This window comes from Panthera tigris, chromosome A2 (genome assembly GCF_018350195.1).
Source record: "Panthera tigris isolate Pti1 chromosome A2, P.tigris_Pti1_mat1.1, whole genome shotgun sequence".
NCBI lineage: Eukaryota > Metazoa > Chordata > Mammalia > Carnivora > Felidae > Panthera > Panthera tigris.
Genome location: NC_056661.1, coordinates 151456177 through 151469376, shown reverse-complemented (window position 1 = coordinate 151469376; position 13200 = coordinate 151456177). Strand labels below are relative to the sequence as shown.

General features: G+C 47.2%; 1 protein-coding gene across 2 annotated transcripts in view; it reads left to right on the top strand.

The window, feature by feature from the left end:
* The first annotated feature begins 4654 nt into the window (after positions 1 to 4654).
* The window catches only part of DGKI (diacylglycerol kinase iota), a 442717-nt gene continuing 434171 nt past the window's right edge, over positions 4655 to 13200 (top strand). For both annotated transcript variants that reach the window (XM_042977425.1, XM_042977422.1), the window contains exon 1: positions 4655 to 5067. In XM_042977425.1, the coding sequence (XP_042833359.1) occupies positions 4655 to 5067 (413 nt within the window). The remainder of the gene's footprint in view (positions 5068 to 13200) is intronic.

Here is a 13200-nt window from a genome sequence, read left to right as displayed (position 1 = left end):
TGGCCCAGCCTCCACTGAGAAGGCAGGAGACCCACCAGCAGCTTGGTGTTCAGGTCCAACCAGTCTCTATCCTTAGAGGTTCCTCCCATCACTTCCAGGAAGAGATGAGGAGTCATGCTGTGGGGTGGGTTCTGTGTTCCCAAACAGTTGCCATAATGAGCCAGTATCACAACCTGCAAGTGAGGGTGAGTTAATTCCTTGAGGGACAAACTTCAACCCGTGAGAGACAGGACCCAAGAAGGAAGTGGCAGTGAAATGCCTCTTTCTCCTGTAGACAGAGTGTTCCCAGCTGCAACGATGATGTAAAGCCTGCCTGGAAGAAGTTCTGGTGACCAAGCAACCAGGTGCATTTATTTGTGAGGATGCAGCCGTCTCATAACTCACCCTCTTGGATTTATTTCCCTCTTTTTCTGCCGTCTTCTCTTTTCCCTTCACAAAGTGCTGGGATTATAATTCCCCCTAACGCCTTGGATTGTGAGATTTACATCAGGATCTCTTTGTAGGGGACCCACACGAACACAAACACCATGGAAACACTTGAGGGCAAAGCCACTGTTCCAAACTCTGCACGGAGGTGCTCAGGTTTCTGCAGTGAATTTACAGGGGCATTGCAGGATATTGTAAATTTTCAAGGGAAACGCAGTGATACTCAACAGCAGTCAGATGCCATGCAAACTACTAGCTCAAGGTAGCTGACAGCTTCAACAGTGGATCCACGTCCCTTTCTTTCCATGACATCATTATCTTGGCGGAGCTGGGTTTTCAGTGCTTGCTCTGACAAAAAGCACTCCCAGGTATAGGAAATGAGAGTGCTGGTATCTGACAGGGTTCCAAGGTTTGAGTTGTGCCATGCCCATTGCATCCCACTGATGAGTACTTGTGGCTATTTAAGAATGAGATACAAATATCATTATTCCTTTTCAATGTATGTGTACTGTTTTTTTTTTAAACAACTGCTAAAGAGACGCAACGGCTTAATAAATTGTTAGCACCTAACTCCCCAAGAAACAAAAATGTTAGCTTCTTTTTTTGGCTTAGTTTCCAGGAAAATTACTTACTGCGATGCTAAGGGTTATATGACCTGAGAAGGTTTGGGAAACCTCCGAGGTAGAGCATTGCAGGCAACGCAAATAGCAAGAATAAAGATGGGAAAGCAGGAATAAGCCTGTACACATCAGCCCAACTTAGCTTTTTTCCTTTCGTGACAGTATTTTCAAAAGCTCTATTATCTTTTGATTGGTCTACACATAACTGAGATCCTAAATGTGTGTGTTTGTGGGTTTATGTGTGTTACCAGCTTTTTAAAAATGCACGATTCTATGTTATTTCCTGAAAATTCTCCATCTCTACCAACATTTAAAAACATGTTAGCTATAACGTTCTTTATACTGGTCTTGCAGTCTTTTCTAAAGTCTAAAAAAAATTTGTTCTTTCTTTAAAATTCCACGCTTGAAGACTTTTTGAACGGGCTGGCATTTGGAGACTCAAGTTTGGTATTTAAGACAGAGATGATACCTGTTTTAGAATGAACAGTGGTTGATAACAGAAAGGCGAAACAAGTAGGTTTAGATCCAGGGATGGAGAGATTGTCTAGGTGAGGTCTAGCATTAGGAGCACATGTTGCAACATGCTGGAAGAAGCTCATTTTCTTGTTTATGTACTTTGTTACTCAAAACACAAGATGATTTTTTAAGCCTGAATGTCAATTTCCTTTCCTGTGACTGGAATGCTTTTGATCCATTTCTAAGGATTCCACTTTTTAGAGTCAAGGTAACCAAGAAGTTGAATGAATAATTTCAAGGTTGCTTAGTGACCATTGAAACCAAAAAGGAAAATAAATTGCCTGAAAGAATATTGATCTTTCAAATAAATTCTTAGAAAACCACCTACAACAAGAATTCATTTGTTTTGTGCTGGAATTATTTGTACCTCTTAGGGATAAGGTTTCTCTCTTTCTCTCTATTAAAGTTGGGTGCGTATTCAATGTCCATTTTCTTAACCCTACTTTCCTTTGTTTAGCAGCCCCTCTTTGTTGATACACTCTTTAAAAATGCAAATACACAGCATATTGGCCCAGCTGGCTTTCCTGTTAGCCGGGGAGACCTTCTGTCTCCTGTTGGCATGTATCGATTTAATTGAGTAAAACTCAAGATTCTACAACTAGGGCCACTCTAGTGTGAGTGTCACTGTTTTCTTATATATCTTCCCTGAAATACTTTACCTGTAGCTATTCTCTTGTTTCTGTAAAGGATAGTATCCTAAGTACTCTGAACCATGTTTCTCTTTTTTGAGCTAACATTTTTGAGATTGTTATGTATCAATATATATCAATTTGCCTTATTCCTCTCAATGGCTGCAGAGAATTCCATTGTTTGGGTGAATAATAATTTAGGTAATTAGTCCTAAATTAACAAACACTTAGGTTGTTTCAGTCTTCAATTTTTGGTGTGCAGCTACATGAATATCGGAGGACAAATTCCTAGAAGTGTACTTGCTAGGTTAATTAGGTTGTGCATTTCGTTTACTGATAGATAGTGGCAAATTTTGCATCAGAGACACTGTATCAAACTACACCAACAATTTGAGAAAGTGTTTGTCTTCCTAATCCCTCATCAATGCCATCTATTAGAGGGAGGGATGTGGAAAAGGAGGCAGCAGACCCATGCGTGCAAAGATGGGAGCAGGGAGTATCTGAGACTTATACGTAGTCCAGTTCAGAGTGGCATTATCGAAATAGTAAGAAGGGGAGGTGGTCAGAGCTGGCACGCCACCCACTAACGTGGCCTTGAAAATCAGTTCTGGGGTTGTTTGAACTTTGCCTTAATGACACCATGGCATAATTGCAAGATTTCCATATAGAGGATAACATATCGGAAATATCTTAGGAGCTGAGCTAGAGAGTCGATTGGAGAAGTTCTGGTGGGCAGTTAGGAGGCCGTCCAATAATTCAGGTAAGATGATGGTTTTAAGATCATGTGGTTTTAATGATACACTATATATTCATATATCTCATTTAATCTTGCTATTGAAGAACGTAATTCTCCCAGGCCCCTCTGAAGACGAGGCAGACTGCACAGGGGTGAAGAGTAACCAGACAGCCTGGGTAGGATTCCTGTCTCTGCCAAGTTCTAGTTGCATGAGCAAGGTGTGTGTGTGTGTGTGTGTGGATGGGTGTGTGTGTGTGGGGGGGTGGAGTTACTAACACATGAGGGGGGCTGTGAAAATGTAGATATAGGCATTGGAGTGCTTAGCACCACACTTGTCATATAAAAATGAAGGCTTAATAACCACCAGCTGTTTTTATCATTTTTATCATTACCTTTCCTCATTCCACTCCGGAAATGTCCTGACCTTTGGCTTACTATAATGTGCATATACAGAGAATTACACAATGTGGAGTTTCGGAGAGACTTGAGGTCTGTTGTTCCATCTCTTAATTGTAGTTATGAGAAAGCAAAGGGAAAGAAGTCAAGCAATCTGGGGTCCCCCAGCACCCACCTGCAATTCTTTTACCACAGGTACGTGTAGGTGTGTATTTTGGCGACTACACTTAGCCTTAAGTATGGATCTTTTTCCTATTTGTTAACAGCCGCGACTTCCGGGGTGGAAACCCTTAATTTGGAAAACAACCTGTCTTAGACACTTTGTAGCGCATCATTCAAATCCCATAGAGTTTTGGGTAGTAGGTTTAGAAACAAAAACTCGGGGCGAGGTGGATGACTAAATCTATAGAGACTGCAAGCTTGGCGTGTTTTTTGGCAGTGGGGTCTGACGTGGCTGGAAACCCCTCCTTGGGCGAGCTCCTCCTCTCCCGGCTCGACCCGGCGCAAGCACCCTTTGCGCCCATCCTCACTTGCCTCCTGGGTTCTCTCAGTCTTGCCGTTCGTTTCCCTGGCGGCCCTCCGATCCCAGTCAATCGAATTCACAGCCGTTTAGGAAGACGGCTGCGTGTAAAGGAGACGCTGGCCTGGCTGGGCGACTCAGGGATGAAGGGGTCCCAGCCCTTATCCGGGGAAGGGAGGGAGGCGCTTCGCCGGTAGCTTCAACTTGGCCTCCCCCCCTCACCGCTTACTTTACACCGCGCACGACTGCTCCCCCGGTTCGCCCTGAACTCGCTCCTACACCCCCCTGAGGTTTCCAGCGTGGGGCGCCGTCTGCCTGGCTCGAGCTCAGCCCAAGCGGGGAGCGGGGACGGAGAGAACGCCGCCCCAGGCACCGGGCATCAGGGCACTCCCGGGGACCCAGGTGGGCGCTACCGCTCCAGGGCCGCCCGCCCGGGCAGGGCACCTCGCGCGTCCGGGTCCCCGCCTTCTCGTGTATTCACCGGGGCGCGGCACGCTCTCCTCCGAGTTTCCCTCCGGGGCTCTCCTCTCCCGACGCCGGGGTTCGCGCCCGGCGCCCTCCTGGCCCCCTCCCTCCGTGCTCCTCTCCGGCAGCCCCCGACGCCTCAGGGCAGAGTTCAGGTTCAGCTCTGGCCGGTGCCCCCGATTTAGGAAAAGGCCAGGGTTGGGGGCGGGGGGGGGGCGGAGGACGGAGGGCGCGGGTTGGCGGCGGGGAGGCAGAGGGGGGCGGAGGGAGGTGGCCTCTGATTGGTCGGGGAGGGGGAGTGGAGGCACGGAGTTTCCCACAATGCCCCGGTGCGGTGCAGCGGCGGATGGATGCTGCGGGAAGGGGCTGCCATTTGCTGCCCCTGCCAGCGGCGCGCGGACCTGCTCGCTCTCCTGCGGTGGCGGCCGCCGCCCGCGCCGTCAGCCGGCCCGGCCTCTGCAGCGCCGCCGCCTCGGCTCCCTCCGCGGCCGCCGGAGCGGTCGCCATGAACCCCAGCTCCTCGGCGGGAGAGGAGAAGGGGGCGACGGGCGGCAGCGGCGGCGGCGGAAGCGGCGCCGGGAGTTGCTGCCTGGGCGCGGAGGGCGGCGCGGACCCGCGGGGCGCGGGGGCAGCGGCGGCGGCGGCGGCGGCGGGGGCCGCTGCCCTGGAGGAGCCCGCGGCCGCCGGCGCGAAGGAGAAGGACGAGGCGCTGGAGGAGAAGCTCAGGAACTTAACTTTCCGGAAGCAGGTCTCTTACAGGTAGGCGCGGGCGCCCGGGCGACCGGGAGACAGGTGCCGCCGCGGGGCTGAGACCCGCTCTCGTCCGTCACACGGGCGCTTCCGCGGAGTTGGGGGCACCTGGCTCGCTGGCTCGCTCTCTGTTTCTCTCTCTCTCCTCTCTCTCTCTCTCTCTCTCTCTCTCTCTCTCTGTGTTTCTCTTTCTCTCTCCCCCTTGTGGGGAGACGTATTCTCTTCTCATCCCATCATTCTGGGCTGGAGGGAAGCTGGGTGCGCCCGGTTTCCCTCTGGAACAGGACCGAAGACTGGGTCTCTGAGATCAGAAAACAACAAAAATGCGTGTGTGCGCGGGAGGGGGGGGGTGTGCAGACACAGACAAGAGATGCCTAGTTTTCTTAAGAGAAGTCCTCGAAGTTGTCCCTAAGGGGGTGTCATCTGTAGCCACTCCCCCCTACCTTCCAGATTTCCTTGGATGAACCTTTGGCACTAACTTGGTAGTTGAGATCACCGTCCAGGCAGGAAAGAACAGCGCTGTCCTGAGGGGAGATCCTTGTGGAAGTCGGACCTGCAGGGAGACCTCCCGTGAAGGAAGGGACGGTGTGGATCGAAGTCTGTAGCTACTCAGCTGGTTAGGGGGTTACCCGTACCTGTGCTCTCTCCCTCTCTCCTGGGTGTGCCCAGCAGGAGGAGGTGGGGAGCCCGCTGGCCAGCCATGGAAGAGTGAGAGAATGGCACCATGCTTGCCCCTAAGGGTGGATGCATTTGTGAGACGAGGACAGTGTAGGCTAAATGGCCGCCAAATTATAATAAAAGATTAGCCCCAATTGTCTCAGGATCCAAAAAACGAGAACTGAGGATCCATTAGGTTCTCTGCTCCACCCCCAGCCCCCCACCCCCGGGGCAAGAATAAAAATGTCGAGAGATTCAGAGAGTTTCAGAGACTACCCTTACTGCTTTGTTAGTTTGAAAGTTCAGGTGATAAACGCAGCACAGAATGACGACAATTTGCACTTGCTAGGGGTTGGAGTATTTCTCGAAAAGGGGTCAGTAATAACAGTAGTGTGACCCTGTCCTTTGAACTAGCGGTCCTTTCCAGAAACCCCTATAAAGTATTAAGCCTGTCACACCATGTGCTGTTATGTAAGCAAAGGCAGATGACAGAGGTGTGTGGGTTTGTGAGGGTGTGTGTTGTATTTATGGGGGCATGTGTGTGAATCATTGGGATCCCCATAGGCATTGCCTGGACCGGAGGCCCCAGTCACTAGGGCATGTGCTGTGTGTCTAAGCGTTGGCTTCTGATGACTCTGAGACGGTCTTCCTGGTCAGGTTGTGGTTCCCGCATTCCTTGCGTGCATTTTGTTCTCTGTGCGTCCAGGGAGTTTCCCACTTGACTTGCTCTTTTAGTTACTAGCATAGATGAGGATCAAATGAATCTTTCTCTTTATGTTTTTTGGTTTCCAAAAATAGGCAAGTGGTGGAGAGTGGGGTAGCTCTAGGGAGGTATGCTGGGACACAGGCAGCTCCACTTCCTCGTAATGATGGCCTGCCTGGCCCTTAGGGGAACAGGGACTACATTCAGCCTAATTTAGGAACTGTGAGTTGGAGGGGGCTCATTACATTCGGCACATTGTGGGTCTGGGCTCCTGAGCTGAGAAACCGGCCTGTGTTACTGGTATTCATCAGACTCCTCACTAGGTAGGGCTCCAGAGGCAGAGTTTGCAAGGGAAATCATTTCAGCTTGCCTCTTGGCAGGGGTCATTCTCTGAGCTTCTCTCCTGGCCACGGGTGCTGTGTGGGCCATGGCTTTCCCGGTTGCAAGCTCACACATGCATGTGTAAGTGTGTGCACACACAAACAGAGACATGAACACAACATTTTTCCATAAAGGAATAATAGTCCTGCGTTTGCCTTATGAACCATAGAGGTGGGTCCTACTTTGTGAACATTCCCTTTTCAGTAAAGCTGTATAATCTCCGATTCAGGGAATCACCTCCATCAGCATCACCTCAGGTGGCTGGTTCAAAATGCCTGCCACCCCAGCCTTAGAAAATCAAACAGTCTGTGGGTGGGGATTTTTAACAGGCTCCCCGGGCAGTGCTTAAGCACACTAATATCTGAGGACCTATTTTTTCCCAAAGGCTGAACAATTGATCTTTGAGCTCATAAACGGTGCCCGGCCAAACAAGACCAGGCAGTCCCAAAGTCAGAGGAAAGACAGTGAAAAGATAGTTGATTTCATCTGGCACATGTTTGTCTTGGATAACCTGGAGAGTGTCTCCATTTTGATTCCCATTATTAGTTTTTTAGAGTCATGGTGAATGGTGGACCATTCACCGTGGGAGCCATTCCTGCCAGATTCAGACATAGCTGGGCCTCACCTTTTGCCGGTGGGTCAATAAATGGTCTGTAAGGAAGTACACCTCTGGCTGGAGTTGGGCAGTGGCCCTTCATTGGGGACCACACCACCTCACTTCTGGGGGCACTCAAGGACAGTGACTGGTTGGAGTTCATGGAGAGAGGTTGGGAATACCTCACAGGATGGAGTCTGAGTGAAAGAATTCGGTTGGTGAATGAAATGTGGCTGCTTGTGTAAGGGTGGGGGGAGTCATTTGAGGTGGGAAAGAGGAGATTTGCAGGTAGGTAAAAAATATCTTTTGAAGAACATGGGTATTTGCAGAATGACACTTGACAGGAAAGAAGAAGGGGGCTTTGGGAGAGGGTGTGCGTGTGCGTGTGTGTAGGGGGGTCTCATCTGCTCCTTCTGTTGCTAAGGAACATATAAGCTAGATTTTAAAAATAAATGAGGAGTGGGTGGGCATATGCAGTGACTCCTGTCTTTTTAGGAACTGGAGCCCTTTACAAAAAGCCTTTAAATAACCATTTCTGGAGGCAGATTATTCATTTTGCTTGACTTTTACTTTGTTAAGTAAAATAAACTCCTTTATATACCCCTAGATTTCCCCTCATTATCTTTTCTTTCTTGGCTGTTTTTGGGAACCATTTTTCCCATGAGAATTTTTCCTTTATTTCAGATTCTGCTCCCCTAGAGCAAATAGTCTCTGTAGACTGTAAAGCTGAAGGTTTTACAAGGCAATGCAAGTGAGCTGGTACTTTTCTCTTCAAATTACTACTTCCTTTTTCTTTGCAAATTATGGTGCTGCAACAGATACATATGTGCCAATGACTATATAATGTGTAGGAACTGGTTTTTTTTTTTTTTTTTTTTCCGCTGTAAGAATTCCCTTTTAAGTTAGTAAAAAAAAAAAAAAAAAAAAAAGTCTTTCAGAAATGCACAGTGGAGGGGAAGGAGAAAGTAGCTGATGTTTATTGCCTTCTATGTACCAGGCACTGCAGTAAGTATTGTTGTATATTCCATCCTATTTACTCTTCGTGACCGTCCTATGGTATGATTATGGTTATGTCTATTTTATAGAAAATGAACGTGAGGTATAGAGCTTGGGTAGGAGGCAGAATTGAAACCCAGATCCAACTCTAAAGGACTCTCTCCTTAGACCACATTCTGCTTCTCTAAATATTCATTTCAGGTTGGAAGTCTCTCCACGTGTATGTAAGTGTGTGTGTCCGTGCGTGTGCAGTGTGAGCTGTTCTTTCGCCTCCTCTGTAATATGTAATACAGGTCATTATATATTATCTCTTGTACACTTTGGACGATATTCCTTTGACTGTGTGATTTTAAGGATTTTTTCTACTATTTCAGAAAGAAAAATGAGTATAAATCCATGATCACCAAAGCTAATATTGGTTTCGCTTCATAGAACAAAACCACCTACATGACACCTGCCATCATTGTGGATACCCATGTTAGAGTTTTAGATGCTTTTGGATAAAATGACACAGATGTTGTGTAGGTGAACCTAGATCTGGCCCGTGTACCTCTTTGAGCACCCCCGAAACTGGCCCGTGTACCTCTTTGAGCACCCCCGAGAAAACGATGAGGTGTGATTTCACTTATAAGAAGGCCTGGGCGATTAATGGTACTTATAAAATGTTGATGACGTGGTTCAGCTTCTCTACTTATACACCAGAATAGTAGTACCAGACCCTCAAAGGGAGATTTTGGTACGAGACAGGCATAGCAGTAGGGAGTATTAAAATACTTAGGTTAGACAGCCAGGTAAAAAATCTTTTCTTATTTACACGTTGGTGATTAGAACGTGGTAGTATTTCCCTTTGTGTTTTGTCCTGCAAACCAAGATTATGTGATTCTAAGAAAGACAAGTGGAGTGTAAGAAAGCCAGACAGGACAGCATGGGCATTTTTTCTCCTTGCGTGAGAATCAATCCTGGGAGCGGGGAGTTTTCTTCTTCTGAAAACCAGTGTGCCAATATCCTCCTTTGTAAATCAGTTTTAGTTATTTTATGTTTTTGTCTGTGCTTTATACATTTGTTCACTATTTCGAGCCTTTAGGGTCAGAGGAAAACTTTCGTTCTGATTTAATGTTTCCTTCCTCAGTAATCACTTCGGACTTAGCTAAAGGTAGACTTCCTCAATCCAGACACAAACTGGGCAAGATTGCACTTGAGCTATTGTCCATAGTACTTCGCCTGTTCGAGTTGACCTTTGAGAGCCTTGGTTTTTACCTGGGAGCGTGATGGCATCGGACCCTGTGGCATCAGGGGGTGGAGAAGTTGAAAGGAGTTTTGCTGGTGTTCATTTTTGCCGCAACAACCACAGCATTGCCTCATGGGGTCAAATCAAATTAGAGTAGAGTTAGCTCTTTGAAACATTTTACTGTCTAATAAGATAAAATGAGGACTCTTAGTGAGGGCCCGGGCTTATTGCACCTTCCACGTCCTTCTGGGCTGGGCTCTGGGATACGCACACCCTTTAGGCAACCCCGAATTGTTCTTAAAGTGGGCTGAGAGGCACTCACTCTGTGAAACTGGAAGCATCTAGAAGGACCACTGCCTAGATATTGTTGTGATGTTTGTTTTCTTACTTGGGTTTATGTGGGTTAACACCTGTCCAAATTATTTTTTCTGAGACCTTGTAATTTTTGCTTTAGGACAGCAGTTCCTCCAAATTAATGGTGGGTAACTGAGGGAAGAAGGTAAGGAGCGAAACAAAGTCTAAGCTGAAAGGTTTCTTTCTTTTTTCTTTGAAATTTAATTTGCATGACATAACTATAAATGTGGACTAATTTCAAATTGTTTGAACTGGCTGGAACCATTTGCACTGTTGGAATTGTTTGAACTGGTAGGAATGTTATGCCTGCTGCAAGGCCTAACAAACCAATGCAGTGCAGGAAAAGATGAAAGAAATTAAAATGGCGGGGTACCTGGGTGGCTCAGTGGGTTACGCGTTCGACTTGGCTCAGGTCATGATCTCGCGGTTCGTGAGTTCGAGCCCCGCGTCAGGTTCTGTGCTGACAGCTCAGAGCCCGGAGCCTGCTTCGGATTCTGTGTCACCCTTTCTCTCTGCCCGTCCCTTGCACATGCCCTGTCTCTCTCTGTCTCAAAAATAAATAAAACATTTTAAAAAATAAAAAAAAAAAAAAGAAGTTAAAATAGCAAGTTAGGTCTGCTTGAACATGCTGCTCCCATAATTCCTCTCTGGCCTGTTCACCAGGCAGACTCCTCTTAGGATTGCTCAGAGGTGTCCACTTTCTGTGGTAGGTGGTCAGTCTTCCCATGTCCTCACATGGCACTTGCAAAAAGCCATGTTAGTAGGACTCAGTTGTAATTTTCTGGTGTGGGAGCTTGACCGGGATTTAAACCTGGCACCTTCCGGCTGATCTTGGGCGTGTTGTGTAATCCCTTGCAGGCTCAGCATACTCCTCTCTGAAATGGGGGGAATCATAACACGTACCTTAGAAGCTTCTCATGAGATTTGAGTGAGTTACCTTATGCCCAGGGTGCAGCACAGCGCCTTGCAGCGAGTTAACTTTTCTAATTATTATTATTTCCTGCTAAGTTGTTAGCCCCTTAGAAGCCAGAGATTGCACCTTACCATTTGAATCCCTGAATCCTGTTCTCATTACTCAGTAGGTGTTGCATAAATATTTATGGATGAACGAATCTAATTGCCTTCTTTAAATAAACTACTGCTTTTACCATTCCCTGTCCATCTCGGGTTGTGATTTTCGTTTCTCCTGAAAGAAAGCTTTGCCTTTTTTCTCATTTACACTTTGTCCAACAGCCCAGAACTGTGTTTCCGTTTACAGCTTCCTGTATGACTACCTGCACCAGCCGTTCGGCCAGCTGTTCGGGGCTGGAGAGGGGTGGCAGAGCTCTTACTTAACCAGCTATTTGCAGCTTGTCAAAGAAAAAGCCTTAATTTGCCTTCTGAGTAGCACTAATTAGCTCTCTGGCTCTCTTTCTGTCTGTCTCATCCCTTTCCAAGGGGGCATCATTGATTTCCTCCTCGGGGAATTTTCTGTTGACTTTTTTCCCTGTGATTAGAACTTAGAAAGGCACAAAGATGGCTGCCCCGCTGTCCTGGAATCTGGCCTGACCGCTGTCCAGCCAGCCGGAGGTTTTTACTCCCTTGGCGGCCTCTGCTCTGCAGTCCTTCGCTCTCTCCTTCCAGTTCACCCGACTGACTTTGGCGGAAAAGTTATTATAGGAAGAATTCCTTTGTCTCTTTGTAACTCTAAGCTTTTGCTTTGTTTTCAACTCGCTTAATGACAAATTCTGCAAAAAAGGGCCAGCTACTTTTTATGCACCTATATTTATAGCACACTTGAAGGGTGGCCGGTGAGTGTAGTGTTCAAAGAGAGGTGGCGGGAACGCTGCAGTGTTCTTTTAGAGAAAATCAGATCATCAGGTGTGTGTGCGCTGGCTGGCTGACGGAGGGGGCTGTGGTTGGGTAGAGGTGGGAAGAAGGGTCTTCGCAGATGAATTTTAATGTTCTTTCCTTGCAGCCCTGAGGTTTTGTGAGTCTCTGAAATGGAGCTGATACTGTTTTTTAAAGGCAACAGCTTTCTGACAGGGACTTGTGTGGTCCTTAACCTCTAGCCATTTTGCTTAAGTGGAGATTTGCCGTTAGATTTTCAGATTCATAAATGATGCTCTGATAAGAGCCAATTCTGATTTAAGCTATAACATGATGGTCTGACTTGCTGGATTGCGGTTGGGGTGGGGGGGGGGTTGGGAAACAACCAAAACTTAAAACAGTAAGAAAGAAACTGCAACCAAATCTCATTATTCTTACTCTTCAATGTCGTGAGAGACAGGTGGAATGATGGTTAAGAGCCCTGACTCTAGAGCCCTGCCACCGGCTTCAGTTCTCCCTCTATCTCTGCCTGCTGTGTGACCTTGGGCACGTTGCTTCATCGCTCTGTTCCTTAATTTCCCCTTGTATAAAATGGTAGTGACAGTGGGACCCTCCTTGTAGGACGGTTTGAAGGCTGACACGCATCATACTCCCTGTCACAAAGTTAAGTTAAAATAAACACCCCGTGTTTATTCCGGTGGTATCACCCATCCTTAAGTCCAGTTAGGGAGATCTGTTTATTAATCTTCAATGTGTTGAACATTAGTCAGATGTCCGTGGCCAGTGATAAAATTATTCAGATAATAGGAAAATCAGATAGCTGTATACTTGGGAAAATAAAGGTACAGGTTTTGGCATTCACTGAGGTATGGGATCTGTACTTCTCCTTTAATAACTTGTTAAAAATCAGTTGACTCTCGCTAGAGAGTATGGAGAGGTTCGAGCTGCCTCTGAGTGCTCTGGAAATCGGAGGAGGCAGGAAGCCAAGGTCGGAGAAGATGGGCATGGCCAGCGTGCAGAGGAATCAGCGTGCAGCGGCCCACACCCCCAAACTGGTCATCCGGGAGCAGGAAGCCAGACGCGGAGGATTGGGTAACAGGGTCTCAGAGCTTCGAGTGTCGGGAATAGATAAGTAGATAAAGACAGAGGTACTAGAAATAGAGTTGCCACCAGGGACTCCAGGACAGAGGTTATTTCTCCTCTGGCCCAGCTCGATGCCGTCTGCTTTGTGTGTCCAGACAATGGCCAGCTGCCGCGTCCTGGCAATCAGAGAAAAAGCTTCCCAGATGCTACCTGTCCTGGATTATTTCAGAAATTGAAGGCTCAGCCTTCTGGGATGTTCTGTCAGTGTTCTCAACCAGGCCAAACAACAGAATTTACTTTTTAAAATTGTAGGTGATTATTAAATATTTGTTGAAC